Here is a 15,085-nt window from a genome sequence, read left to right on the forward strand (position 1 = left end):
AACTGCACTAGAAATCTCATTGCTCCTCCAACCCACCCCATGCATCCTCTTTTGAATTACCCACCGTCACATAAAACATCCAGTAATGAGTTCCATTCTCACACTACACCCAAATAAAACCTGCCATTCGCATATTTTCTTGAGCAGCTGCCTGCTAATGAAATCATAGATTTTGCCTCAGCTTTAAAGTGAAACAATATCAGAGCTTGGCTTCCTCAATAAAGATTTTGTAACAATGAGAATTTCTCTTACTAGCCAAGGGGTCCTCTAATATAGTCAGTTATTGAACAAACAACTGCAGGAACTAGGTAGCTTGCACATTTCTTTATTGATTTAAAAAGTCACAAAATGAACTGGAAAAATATTTGGTTCGAAAAGTTTTACGTTTTACAAAATATTTTTCATTTACATATCGATAGCAATAATCCAGTTCTCACTAATGCCATGGTACATCCATACGGTTAACAAAATTACAAACTTTAGTGAACCTTATTTACATGTTTGCATTAATTACATTTGGCTTTACTAGGGGCTTTTCACAGTAACTTTATTGAAGCCTACTCATGACAATAAGTGATTTTCATTTCATTTCATTTCAAATGTACAGAAATATTACAGGATTTCTTTATTGCTTACATATTAAAAAGAATCTAACATTTTGAATTTGCCATATCTTTCCATTAACATACAACATCAAAAGATATCGGCAGTAACATTTCCCCAAACCAACCATTTTAACCTTGGTCAAACATACGCACACCAGAAAGGGGCCTGTATCTATTCAATGAAGCCTTTGTTTAATGCTCCTAACAGTGGGACATCTCTCTTTTGCTTTGTTGACACTTCACTTGAGGTTGAATACACAAGTGTTCGAGAGCAGCTGATCGCAACCATGCTGTTCTTCACCAGTATCATGTATGCTGAAACTCTTGAAATGATTGAGGTTATGCCACTCTAACGTTTGTACTTCCTATTGCTCTCCTCCCCTCAAGGCCTACAGCGCAAGCCCAAATTATAGCACTGCATGGGCCAGGGAAAAATATTTCCTTCTCCACCCAGCATGTTATCATTCACATTTATACAGGTATAGAGAATCATCAATGGCTGTGTTACAAAGGTTTTGCAAATTAACACCTCAGTCCCATGTTCTTCAATCTGTGTGTGTACTTTATATATACATATAAGTGAAAAGAGAAGACAGCTCCGTGCCTACACAACTTGCGTACACACTGACGATACAAATGCATTACTAAACCATCGTAACCACTGTGGCACCGAGGCTTTTTGTTCTCCAATTTTGTTTAAAATTCTGAGTTACTGATTTATGCTAATGAGACCAGCAACATGCATTCAATGCTGAGCTAACCAGGTTGGCAATTTGCTTACACTGGGACAATATCCTTCCCCCGTCTATTTTACGAGTCACTTGCTGCCATCTGTTAGGTCTCCTGATTTACCATTCCCTGCAGATGGTTCTGGGGCCCCCTAGTCTCAGACCTCCACCAAGGTAACTCTGTATCTAACTGCCATGAGGGGATGTGCAAGTATCTCAGGTCAGCTGTTCTCCCTTCCCTGCCTCGCAGGGTCGCCACAACCACAACCTTGCTCAGTCGGTGCCTCTCCCCGATGACCTGTCTGAAATTTCAAACTCAGCCCAAGGAAACACGTGGAAATAAAGGTCAGTTACAGCACGAGCATTGCCTGGCTCAAACCACTGGAATATTAATAAGCTCTGCCAAAGGACAGCATCATTGGTTTAATAAAAATTGATCTAGACTGTTGAAACAAACACATGCAACTTAAGTAATCAAAATAAACTGGACAAAAAAAAGAGAAAGAGCAAGCATTATTTAACAATGGGAAATTAATATATTTAATATTCCAACAAATGGTCATCTAGTTTGAATATTTGATTCAATTTGTGCTGCTTTATGAAGGTGGTGACTATTCGATTTCAGAAAGATGCCCAATATCTTCGAATTATCATGAATGACTGATCTAAAAATTAATTTTTAAGCAGAAAGAAAATCTATTCGACCTATATCAGGTACTCACGAGGGAGGGTACTAAATATTGAAAAATGTTTGAAGTATGTATTTAAAGAAGTGCCCATCAGGCAGGAGACTAGAGCGCAGTCCTCGGAATACAAGGTTGACACCCAGGGGTCTGCAAGTTGGAGAGGGTACTTCCATCTGACAGGAGCGCAGTGGCAACTATTCAGAGGTGCTACACATACTTTAAGAATTAACAGATTACTTTCAGTTAATTTGTTATTAAATATTAATTTTGAGTGCATTACCAAGGGGAGAACTGCATGCAATCCCAATTTGTTTTTAGCAGATTTAACTGGAAAACACGACTGTTTTTGTCCACATGTATAAACTAAAGTTATTTGCCTGATCCTTCAATACATCTGCTAGCACCAGTACAATAAATATAAAACACAAAGCCTAATAAAACATTAAGTGGAGTGAATAGTTCTATTTTAAAGGAAAACGCTTCAAAATTATTTTTATTTGCAGTAATTGCTAGTGCGACAAACTAAAGCCATCAATATTTAAAATACCTGATGAGGGCGAGACTGAACCCGAGGTCAGCCCAGCCCATCCCGTCGACAGAGCTGATATATATATATATATATATATGTGTGTGTGATTTACCTGCCAGTGTCCCACCTGGACCCTGTCATCTTCAATTTAAACTTGCTCTTCGAAGTAAGTCGTAAAACCTTATCCCAGGAGAGCCCTTCCTTAAATATTCAGATTGTAGTAATGACAGCAGGAGACTTCAACTGCAATTGTAACTCTAGCCAGATCATATCAATGTTTGCTTTAAAAATCCTCATCATCCCCCTGGCTTATTTGCTAGTTATTTTAAAATCTACACCTTCTGAATGCCAATCAGTAAGCCAGCAGAATGTTTCTCTTCATCTGCTCTTTTCAAAAGCACCCAGAATTGTGAACACCTTTGTTACATCGTCCCTTAACATTCTCTGCTCAGCGATGGTCTATTCCAGCTTCTACATGATGGAACTCCTAATACCTGGCATCATTCTAGAAAATTTCCTCTGCACATACTGCAAAACCTTGCTTATCAAAATAACTTCCTCAGTCCAATGGTCAAAATCACTATGCCCTCATTCTGCCAAGGGTGGGTGGGAATCTAATTAAAATCTACTGGCACTAAAGATCACGCCCTCCCTCCCCCATTATCTTTGTTTTCCGCTATGAAATGGTGTCCGTTGGATTGACCCACTGGATAAAACCTCGGAGATAAAAGGTGGCTGGACAACTGGTTGATGTTTCAGGAACCAAACATGGCCACTGTTTTTTTGGCAGGGTGTGGTTTACCAGTTCAAGCGCTTCATGTTCCTTCAATTTGCAATATTTTAATCTATTGTGATTATTACAGCGCTCTCCACTATTGTGTGGCATGTGTGAAAAATTGTGAAGCAAAACATGTTCTGATGAGGTTTCTTCCTTAAACAATGTGATGACAGGACTGACTTTATTCCCTTTTCACTTCAAAGCTTCCCAAATGAGAACCAAAATGTTGGTTACTGTTAATCAGTACAGATCGAGATATTTATAATGATGGTGTTCCTCTTTTAAATCCATTGGCCAGAAGAAGAAAATCCACTTTTCTTGTGACAATGTTGTGATCTGCAGGTTGCTCAGTTGAATACAGACGTCCAGATTGCAAGCACCACTGATAACTTTACAGCACTGAAAAGTCTGACAGCTGAACCTGCGACATAGACTGCACGAACATTTAGCTTTTGGACAGGCCTGAAGTTTAATTTCATGGGCTTTGAATCACTGAAGTAAAGAGTTTCAGAAAATGCGTTGAGCTGAAACAAAATAAAATATATGTTAAGTTTCCAGACGGTAATAATTTTATCTGACATGCCAGTTCTGGGGAATATTTTCTCCATATCCATAAAAAATGCTTCAAACAATTTATTGTTGCATGGTGTGACAAACGGAGGCTTTTAGGAATATTGGATTCCAAATATTGGACAAATAAAGGGTTAAAAGCCTCGGTTTATAGTGTGTTTGACTGCAGTGGTCATGTTTTTTTAAAATCCTGTTTTGCAGTGACTGGGAGCTTTTAGGAGCCAGAAGAATGTGCTTTTCAATCTGGGCTAAAGTATTGTGGTTTAACTGTGGATGTCCCTGGAGAGTTAATTTATCTTGCAGCTTGAGGCATTGCTAGGCGGTGCTAAGAGATTCAGAGAGGGTTTTTGCAAAAGCTTTGGAGAGTATTTGAAGTCTGATCTGGCAATCTCTGTTTCGACCACAAGCAAAAGCATTTTTCTCTCACAGTAGGATAATTACAAAATGAGTAATAATATTTAAAGCAGAGCAGTCTTGTCTGAGGACAAGGAAGAAGCTGAAACACGCCAGGTGAACCAGCTTTTAGAATATATTCAGCCAGAGTCTGAAGGAGTTCTAACAGGAGCAATAAACTGTTTTGTAAAGCAAGGATTACTCTATGCCAGGTTAATTTAAAACTGAATTAAGAGCTGTATGTTTTTTTTCTTGTTTAATGGAGAACTGAGTAGGATTGTTTAAGGGGTAATCATAAGCTGTTCTTCGGTGTGAAGTTAAACAGTTTAAGGTTGTATTCATAATAAAGTTTTGTTTTTAAAAATAACAAATCCCTGCTCCTTTATGGAATCATTCCAGAAGAAAATAATTCTTTCCACACCGTCTTAGAAAATGAACTAATAAAGACAATAAAAGTTACATTTAAAAATGGGCATTATAAACCTGCAATAAAGACTTGCATCTCATCCAAAACAGTGGCTAAAAAATCCAACCTAACAATTTATAGATCTGAAGAGATTTGCTAACATTGCAAGCAGCAACCAGTGAAAATTTGATTATATTGGATTTGATGAATATTATTCATTTGAATGGCAGAGAAAATTGGGCAAGAGTAGAAAAGGGGTGCCAGTATGACATTGGCCATTTTCACATTGCCACTGAAGTTCAAAGCTCAAGGGAATGATTGTTCCAAATGAAATAAATCACATGTAGTTTAATGATCTGCACATTTCTCCCAGTTATTTGTTCACATGATTATTCTCCTCAAATGGAACTGCTTTTCACGAAAAGCTAAGAGCTCCTGTGAACTGAGAACATCAAGTAGCTTCACCATGAGAACTCAAAGGAACACCCACTGAGCCACACCATTACAGGCAGTTTTCTCCAGCTTGGAGTTGCAGCACACTGCAATCACTCCACAATTAAACATCGCAAATTTCAAAAGTTTGGCAGTTATGGTCCTCAGAAAGTTCATAACATTCACTCGGTGAAATCCATTTGCCTGACTAATTAGGCATTAAAAATCAACTGGCATCTCAGACAGTGCAGAACTCCCTCAGTAATCTTCTTAAATGCCAGCCTAAATCCTGTGCTCAATTCCTTGGAGTCTTCCAGCTCTCAAACTGGCCTCTTGTCACGCCGCACAAAAATTGCCCCCCTTTCGTCCCTTTAAGCAGATCGAAGAAAATGAGAAGAAAAAAAATAACAGTGGAAATCTTTCTAAAGTTAGTCCTGGCAGATAGTTTACCCAAGACCTCAGCACACAAACCATACCTGACTCTTGCTGATAGGAATGGTTTCTTCAAATACTGTCCAGATTACTGCCTCATTACAGTCGGGGGTAGTTAATGAGCCATGGTAGCGGTAGTATTTATCAAGTTCGCCTTCTTCTGGAATCATGCTACTTAATGGAAAAGGGTCCAGCCATGTCTTGTTACCTGAATAAAAATGAGCAAAGAATAAATAGCTTGAATATTAGAGATAAATGATAATATAGAAACATTTTGTAATTTGTGTGAAGAAGATTATTAGCTCATGTTAAATCCATCTTTTTATCAAAGCTACTCAGCAGCTTGCTTTAATGGGCAAATAATGTCATTAAAGCGGGGGTGGGGGAAACAAAGAAATTCACTCTGAACGTGTTGAAGGTTGCGTCTTGTGGTTTTGAGTTGCTATATAAAGTAAATTCGATGAGGGCCATTTTAAACTAAACAAAAGGATGGGTTGTGCGAGCCCCCAAGAGTCTGGTTTTCCACTCAACAGCAAGGCACTGGACCAACTTATCCATCATACTCTGCAGTCAGGTTGAATTCAAGTCTGGTGCATTTCCACAGCAAGGTGATCAGCATATGTGATTGTTTGCAAAACAAGAAGTTTAGAAAGAACAAACTGAAAACCTCTACCAGATCTGAGGAGGTTGAACCAATAGCCAAGAATTGCAAATAAAAAGCTACTTGACAGACCCAGGGAGCTTTGCACTCAGATTCTAAGAACTGCTGTATAACAGCTAATGTGTCAAACATTCACCAAAACCTCTCTTTCACCCTATCTGTTAACTGCGTAATGCCTGAAGAACCTGATTAACTTTGCTGCAGCTGAATGCAAGAGCATTCTAGTGTAGGAATACGGCGTATTGCTCCATGAAAGAGCTAAGTGCCTTTACAGCAGTGCTTGTGGACCAGGAGCAGCATAGTATCAGATCCTCCTCCCTACAAGCACCCAGGATTTAAAGTCCTCCAACCCTCTGAAAACAATGACAGCCTCACAATCAGGCTTGTGCCAGGACGAGGGATCAGCATCCTACCCTGGAATTGGGGTTTGGACCCCGCCCTCCTGAGTGTTCTCCACTTGATTGGAGGCCAAGGCTGTCAATCAAGCTGGCTTCCAGTTGGGAAACCGGCTTCAAATAAACAAAAAGGACACACATTAATTATTCATCACGTGATTCTGGGTTTCCCAGACAAAATTCCTCTCTGCTACTCACAAGAGCCCAAGTAAATATTGCAGTCTGTAACTATGCAGCCAGTGACAGAAAGAGGGAGTCATTATATTTACTGCAGAAAGTACAGTACTGTTACTAGAGTAGGGTTATAGAATTTCAGGTTACAGACAGAGAATGTGTTTTTGTAAAGGATATGCCTCCTCAGCAACTTGGCGCTCCTGATAACACCATTTCAAGACAAATGACACAATACGAGTTCAGCAGTGAGAATGACAGTAGGTTTCAACACTTGGAATCCTTTCCTGCATCAGATTGCTTATCAACATATCAAAACAAGGGCGAAGGGAGAAAGAGAAAGAAACACAAATTACTAATTTTAATTGAACAATTATTTTCCCTGCATTGTTCTCCCGTATCTCCAGGAGGTGCGGACTGTTGTATTTTATTGAATCAGCTGGCTGTCAGGCTGTCTCGGAGGCAAAGGCGTTCACACCTAGATTAGCTGACAATTTCTTTTCCATGAAAGGCTTTTTTTGAGATTGAATAGCCTTGAGAAATGAGAGCCTCAAGGAGTCACTCAAAAGGACAAAACAAAGAGAGGAAATAAATTAAGGGTGGATAAATGAGAAGCGGCTTGAGTACAGGTTGGAAAATGACAAAATGAAAACAGAAATTGCTCTATACAATCAGCAGATCAGGCACCGCGCGCGTGAGGAGACAGAAAGCTTCAGGTCAATGATGTTTCATCAGAGCACAACCGATGAATCTGAAATACTGAGCAGAATTTAATTCAGGGATTCAGGATCAGTGAGGACGCCGGCATGGCAGACATGGGAGGGCACAAATGTAGTTGGGGAGGGGGTGGGGGTGGGAGAGAGAGAGAGAGTCGCAGATGAGGGGTTCAGACGTAAGAGCAGGGGAGCAACAGCCCCCTACACCACCACACCACCATTCTGATGCCAGGTCTCTTGTTCAGACACTAAGAGCCCCCCATCCCACCCAGGGGTGTGCCCGCAAGCTAATAGGGCATGGTTTGCTTTTCTCGTTCTCTACATAGCAATTGCCCCCCCCCCCCCCCACTGTTGATTGAATACCAATGGCTGCAAGATGATGGCCTTAGGCCATCAATTGGGCACTTAAAAACTCAGTTAGTGGTGGGGCAGGAAAGTTATCCATGAGACTTCCCAAGCCGACTTAAATCAGGGCAAAGGTGGGAAGGTGACAGGTCCCCAAACGGCATCACCCTCAGTGCTCTACCGCTGCTCTAATTGGGAGGGGGCATTAAATTCCACCCATCATTTTTCTTTCTCCACAGTTTCTGTTTGCTTCTTCTATTATTGAATCGTGTAAACTCCCAGCACAGAACAAGGCCATTTGCTGCATTGAAGCTGTGCTAATTCTTTGAAAAGACAGTCGTGAGTAGTTCCACTTCCTCATTTTTTTTGTCTATAACCCTGTAACTTTCTCATCCCCGTTTCCAGCAATTCCTGCTTTTATCTCAGATTTTCAGAATCCACAGTATTTTACTTTTGTTTTGGAATATGTATACAATTATGGTAAAATAGGGAATTACTTGTAATTTTCGAACACAATGCAGCAGCTGTGATGGCTCCTTAGATAAAATTAGTCTGGAGCACCAGAATGTCCCAAGTTGGACCCTTGGTCAAATGTCATCAAACCTAGTTGATCTCTGCTGGGGCAATTGTACTGAGACTATAACCAGTCAACACAGAGCAAGTTTCCCATTAGAACTGAAGGAGCAAGGATTGGGGCAAAATGCAAGCAGGAAATTTCCAATGAGAGTTGAGAGAGGCAGATGGCTGAATTCAGTCAGTCTGCTGGAGACTGGCTGAGAGGTGGGAAGGCTGACAAAATTCAACAGAAAGCCATTAGATTGTGCGCCAAGCATCTTCCCACCACCATGCCATTCTTGCCAGCACCAGAAAACATAGCAGGTGACCTACCTGGAGCCCAATTGCACCACTTAAGTGGCCAATTGAGCACCTCTTTCCGCCTCGGCTGGCATTTTATCAGCAACGTAGGGATCTGCCAGTCCAACTGGACACCATTGGGTAAACCCTGACAGCCTTCCAATAGACCCAAAGGAATGGTTGGGGGGGGGGGGGGGGGGGGGGGGGAGAAGATGTGTGACAGACCTTTACAGGCACTCTTTGGCCAAACACAGGCAATGGCCACCCCCGTAGCAACAGCGTCACCTGCCCGCAGCAGCCTCATAAACCACAGTCCCCCATAATGATTTGAGAGAATCAGAGGGGAAAACAAGAGAAACTTGAAAGGAATGGAAAGTACAATCAGATGGGGAAATAAATGGATATGTATACACTGTTGTTTGTACTTACCCAGATACGCAACATATTTCAGAATATCGATAAAGTTGGTGATTTTTGAATTCTTTTCAGACGATTCCTAGAATAAGATAAAAAGGATAACTATAAGCCATATCGTTGGAGGGGAAGTTTGGAGGAAGGGGTGACAGTGAGATGTACAGGGGAAGCACTCTGACAATGCCTGGCCCACAAATCAGGGCTCTGAAGACTCATATCTTCACATCAGCTGGAGGCTCCTGTCACATGGCAAATCTAACTGTTTCTGATAAATCCAATGCTACCAGCCTCATTGCAGTATTTAAACTGCCAATCCACCTCCTGGGAGCAGGTTGGCTACCAGCCCCTTGTCTCTGCTCTGTTAAGCCTAGAGGTGGCCGGAATGTTGATGGGTTCCCAATGCACTCAGAATTTGGCCTGATTTAATACATCATCCTGTCACAACCCCCATGTGCTGAACAATAGATATAATACTATAAAAGGCATCAATTTTAATTTCCTTCAAACTAGTTTTCGACATTAAATGTCATTCCATGGTACTGCCCTTGTGACAGAGGACAACAGTTCAAATATTTTCACAATTTGCTGAGGTGACCTCTGACAATGGTAATATAAATACGGAGGAACCTTACTCACCTCAAACAGGAATCCCAGCACAGCCAAACCATCAGGCTGATTCAAAGCTTCTGACAAGGAAGTGTACTTTTTATTCTGGTGGACTATGTGCAACTGCAGGAAGCAAGATTCATTATGGTTACAAATGGTACAGGCTGCTGCACAGTCATTATAGTTTTAATAAGCTTACAGCAAGGTGGGACCAAAATCATTGTCTATTATTTTATAGTGCATAATATGATGAAGCCATTGTTGGTGTAATCTCATGTTAAGATTTGGGAATACGTTGGCCTGCGAAGAGGGCCCAGGATGGATTACTAAGCAGTCAAAATATTGGGCAACTCTCCTTGGTATTGGTGACGAGGCCACTCCATCTATCTGAATGAAATTGGGAAGGATTCTGTAATCCCAAGTGCCGATTCTCCCAGTTGAACTAATTGACTCGCTTCACATGATCTTCATTTGAAGCAGAGTATCAGAAAACAAAATGGAGGTGCGGTCTCAAACAGAACTTTGAAGACAGTTTCAATTCCTCTCCACACAACAATCTGAATAGGGAGCAGATATTGGGAGTCAGAACAGAATGTCAGAACATTACTGCCGCTCAACGGAAATATTCCAGGCAGGAAAAGTTACCAAAAGGCTGGAATAAATGACTCCAACATCAAATCATTTTACCCGAAGCACCATCATCTACTTTCAAGAGAGAGGAAAAACAAAGCAGGGCAAAGATAGTGGGCGGGATTCTCTAATCCTGAGGCTAAGTGTTGACGCCATTGTAAATGCCGTCGCGTTTCCAGACGGCGTCAACATGGCCTCAGTTTCAGCAATTCTGGCCCTCAGCTCACGGGGCTAAATCGCTGGCTTTTAAAGCAGACCAAGGCAGGCCAGCAGCACGGTTCAATTCCCGTACCAGCCTCCCTGAACAGGCGCCGGAATGTGGCGACTAGGGGCTTTTCACAGTAACTTCATTGAAGCCTACTCGTGACAATAAGCGATTTTCATTTCATACAGGGGGCCAGCACAGCACTGGAGCGACCCACGCCGCTCCAGCGGCCGATCCCGGCGTCAACTGGGCGCCGGGGGTCCGCGCATGCGAAGTTGCACCGCCGCAAACGCGCGCATGTGCAGTGGCTCCCTTCTCCGCGCCGGCCCCAATGCAACACGGCGTAGGGCTACAGGGGCCGGCGCGGAAGAAAGGAGGCCCCCAGCCCGAGAGGCCGGCCTGCCGATCAGTGGGCCCCGATCGCGGGCCAGGCCACAGCGGTGTTCCGCCCCCCCCCCCCAGAGTTGGACTCTTCCCCCCCCCCTTCACCCCCACCACCACCACCCAGCACCCACCCCCCCCCCCACACCGCCCCAGATGGCCGCCCCTGGACCTTTTCACGCCAAGGGGTAAAGCCAGGTTAGAATGGGCGGGACTTGGGTTTTTTGATACGGCCGCTCGGCCCATCCCGGGCCGAGAATCGCCGGGGGATTCGCCGTGTTGCGTTGGGGCCGGCGCGGAGAAGGGAGCCACTGCACATGCGCGCGTTTGCGGCGGTGCAACTTCGCATGCGCGGACCCCCGGCGCCCAGTTGACGCCGGGATCGGCCGCTGGAGCGGCGTGGGTCGCTCCAGTGCTGTGCTGGCCCCCTGTATGAAATGAAAATCGCTTATTGTCACGAGTAGGCTTCAATGAAGTTACTGTGAAAAGCCCCTAGTCGCCACATTCCGGCGCCTGTTCGGGGAGGCTGGTACGGGGGAGCCCCGTAGAGCAGCCCCCAACCGGCGGCGCGCCGACCACACCGTGCCAATGGCGGAGCGGAGAATCGCGTCCCGGCAGCGGGGTGTGATTCGCGCTGGTCGTGGCGATTCTCCAACCCGGCCCCGGGCTGAGAGAATCCCACCCAGTATGTTAAAAAAACACATATTCTGGCACTTCTAAACTGGATTATGATTGGATTTTATTTTCTAGACATTCAGTTAAATTGAAGGAATGCACCTCTTACCTCCATGGGATACCGTTTCCCATCTATTGTATGCTCTGATCCAGGAAGAGAATTAGTTCCCCAATGAAAGTGGAACTGGATTGCCTTGTATGTATTTGGAAGGTTTCCACCTTTGATGGTAATATCTCCCTGCACATTCACCTGAACTACAAACAAGAAACAATAGTAGCAAATAAATCTAAAGTCAACAAAGATTACAACTGACAAGCCTCAACCTTTGTTTAAAATAGCTACGCTTTGAAGTTTCAGGTTAATTCTACCAATTATCAACAAAAGGTGCAATGCAGTTGTTAGACCATTACAAAAAAAACGCAAAAACATTAGCTTGACTATGCCTGGAATTCTGTGCATAGATCTAGTCCCCACATTACAAAAAAGGATATAGAGACATTGGAGAAGGTGCAAAAAAGATGTACAAATAATACCAGAACTGAGAGACTAAACCTATGAAGAAAGGTTGGACAGGTGAGGGGGGTTTTCCACAAGACCGAGAAGGCTGACAGGTGACCTTGTAGAGGTGTTTAAAATGATGATGAGGTTAGATAGAGGGGCAGCATGGTAGCACAGTGGGTAGCACTGTTGCTTCACAGCTCCAGAATCCCAGGTTCGATTCCCGGTTTGGGTCACTGTCTGTGCGGAGTCTGCACGTTCTCCCTGTGTCTGCGTGGGTTTCCTCCGGGTGCTCCGGTTTCCTCCCACAAGTCCAAAGATGTGCAGGTTAGGTGAATTGGCCATTCTAAATTGCCCCTTAGGTGTCCAAAGAAGGTTAGGAGGGGTTACTGGATTACAGGGCTAGGGTGGAAGTGTGGGCTTAAGTGGGGTGGTCTTTCCAAGGGTCAGTGCAGGCTTGATGGGCCAAATAGAATATGTTCATAACATGGTAGAATTTAGCACTCAGTTTTAGAGTGAGAAACTTGGGTCAGAAACAACTGTGATAAACTTAAATGAGGGTAATTACAAAGGTATGAAGGCAGAGTTGGCTGGGGTGTACGGGGAAAGGTGTTTAGCAGAAAGGCGGTTGATTGGCAATGGCAGACTATTCTGAAAATAGCTCAGAACTCTCAGCAAAGGTAAATCCCAGTGAGGAAGAAGGATTCTAGGAAGAGGATGAATCCACATGGTTAACCAAGTCACTTAAGGATACTATTGAACTGAAAGAAAAAACATAAACATGGGAAAGATTAGTGGTGAGCCAGAGGATTGGGAAAGGTTTAAAAACCAACAAAAGATGACCCAAATAATAATAAGGGAGAAAATAAACTATGAGGCTAAACAAGTAGCAAGTAACATAAAAACAGACAGTAAGAGCTCCTTTAAATATATAAAAAGGAAGAGAGGCCAAAGTGAACATAGGCCCCTTACAGAATGATAATAATAATAATCTTTATTGTCACAAGTAGGCTTACATTAACACTGCAATGAAGTTACTGTGAAAAGCCCCTAGTCACCACACTCCGGCGCCTGTTCGGGTACACTGAGGGAGAATTCAGAATGTCCAAATTACCTAATAGCACGTCTTTCAGGACTTGTGGGAGGAAACCGGAGCACCCGGAGGAAACCCACGCAGACACGGGGAGAATGTGCAGACTCCGCACAGACAGTGACCCAAGCCAGGAATTGAACATGGGATCTGGCGCTGGGGAAATAATAATGGGGAACCAGGAAATGGCAGAGGTGTTAACTAAATACTTTATGTCAGTCTTCATGGTGGAAGACACTAATAACATTTCAAAAATACTAAATAATCAAGGGGCAAAGGAGGGGTGGAAATAAATACACGGCACAGTGGCACCTTGGTTAGCACTGCTGCCTCACAGCGCCAGAGACCCAGGCTCGATTCTGGCCTTGGGTGGCTGTTTCTGTGCGGGTGACTGTTTCTGTGGAGTTTGCACATTCTCCCCATATATATGTGGGTTTCCTCCGGATGCTCTTGTTTCCTCTAACAGTTCAAAGATGTACAGATTATGTGGGGTTCTGGGGTAGGGCGGGGAAGCGGGCCTAGGTAGGGTTTTTTTTTCAGAGGGTCGGTGCAGACTCTATAGGCCGAATGGCCTCCTTCTTTACTCTAGGAATTCTATGGTTCTCTATTTTTAAAAACGAGAAAAAGTACAAAAGAAACTAATGGGGCTAAAGACCGATTGGTCCCCTGGACAAGATGGGTTGTGTCCTAGGCTATTAAAGGAAGTAGCTACAGAGATAATGGATGCACTGGTTATAACCTTTCAAGAATCCTTAAATTCTGGAAAAGTCCTAAAGGATTGGAAAACTGCCAATGTAACACCCTTATTCAAAAAGGGAGGTAGACAAAAAAAAAAGGTAACTATAGGCCAGTTAGTTTAATATCTGTCATTTCCAGCACTTACTCGAGTGACCATTGTTTCGAATTTCCCATTTTGTATCAGATTTATCATAGCCCTCAAAGACAATGGGACTCAAGGCCCCATCGAATTGAGCTTTCTTGGTTACAATGTTGATAGGGGACTGCTTATTCATCCCACAAGTTTTATGGTTGTTCTTCCAGGTGCTGGGTCCTAGAAAAGAAGATACAAATCCATTAACTGTGCACAAAATGTATTTCTATACAACAGCGTTCAGTGTTGAGAGGTAGCACTATTATCTCTGTGTAAAAAGGTTATAGATTCATGGCCTAGTCTACAATTCAACCACCTGACCTAGGTTGACACCACAGCATATTACAGAGGAGCTGCTACATAATGAGAAGTGTTGTTTTTAGATCAGATATTAAATTAATAGCCTGTCTGTTCAAATTGTTGTAAAAGATCCCATAACACTATTTGAAGGAGAGTATGGAATCTGGATGAACATTTAGACCTCAACCAAAACAGCTCAGTTGGTCATTTATCTTATTGTTGTTTGTAAGACTTTGATATGCACAAATTGATTGCAGCATTCCCCTGGAAAACAACAGTGACTTCATTTTAAATAAGTAAATAGCTGTAGAAGTGCTTTGGGGTACTTAATTGCTATTTATTCATAATCCCAAAAAAAAACCACACTGAGCTTAATAAAACAAAAGTCAACTGCAGAGTTTGCAAGAGGCAGTGGTTTACAACATTTTAAAGGAGGCAGTTCAATATTTGACGAAACATGTTAAAGGATGGAAGAAAAGGATTCAAGAAAAGAACAGGAGCATGGGACTCCTGTAGATAGTTGGAGCTAGCAACGGGACTGGTAATTGTCCAGACATAACGGGGCAAAATGGTCTCCTTGGTTTCAATCAATCAGAATCAAATAAAAGCAAAATACTGCGCATGCTGGAAATTTGGGGAAAACAAAATATGCTGGAAAAACACTGGCAGCATTTGTGGAGATGAAACCTGTTGTGTTATGCTGCTTCGGAGA

The 15,085-nt window shown here is 42.9% G+C and overlaps 1 protein-coding gene across 1 annotated transcript in view; it reads right to left on the reverse strand.

Annotated features, from left to right (window-relative positions):
• Window positions 1-309: 309 nt before the first annotated feature.
• The window catches only part of ca4a (carbonic anhydrase IV a), a 34,171-nt gene continuing 19,395 nt past the window's right edge, over window positions 310-15,085 (reverse strand). The window contains exons 3-8 of the mRNA XM_072469475.1: window positions 14,086-14,253; window positions 11,723-11,868; window positions 9,753-9,845; window positions 9,132-9,198; window positions 5,604-5,767; window positions 310-3,850 (exon numbers count right to left, since the gene is read on the reverse strand). Of these exons, the coding sequence (XP_072325576.1) occupies window positions 3,674-3,850; window positions 5,604-5,767; window positions 9,132-9,198; window positions 9,753-9,845; window positions 11,723-11,868; window positions 14,086-14,253 (815 nt within the window). The 3' untranslated portion in view covers window positions 310-3,673. The remainder of the gene's footprint in view (window positions 3,851-5,603; window positions 5,768-9,131; window positions 9,199-9,752; window positions 9,846-11,722; window positions 11,869-14,085; window positions 14,254-15,085) is intronic.

This window comes from Scyliorhinus torazame, chromosome 12, assembly GCF_047496885.1.
Source record: "Scyliorhinus torazame isolate Kashiwa2021f chromosome 12, sScyTor2.1, whole genome shotgun sequence".
In the NCBI taxonomy this organism is placed as follows: Eukaryota; Metazoa; Chordata; class Chondrichthyes; order Carcharhiniformes; family Scyliorhinidae; genus Scyliorhinus; species Scyliorhinus torazame.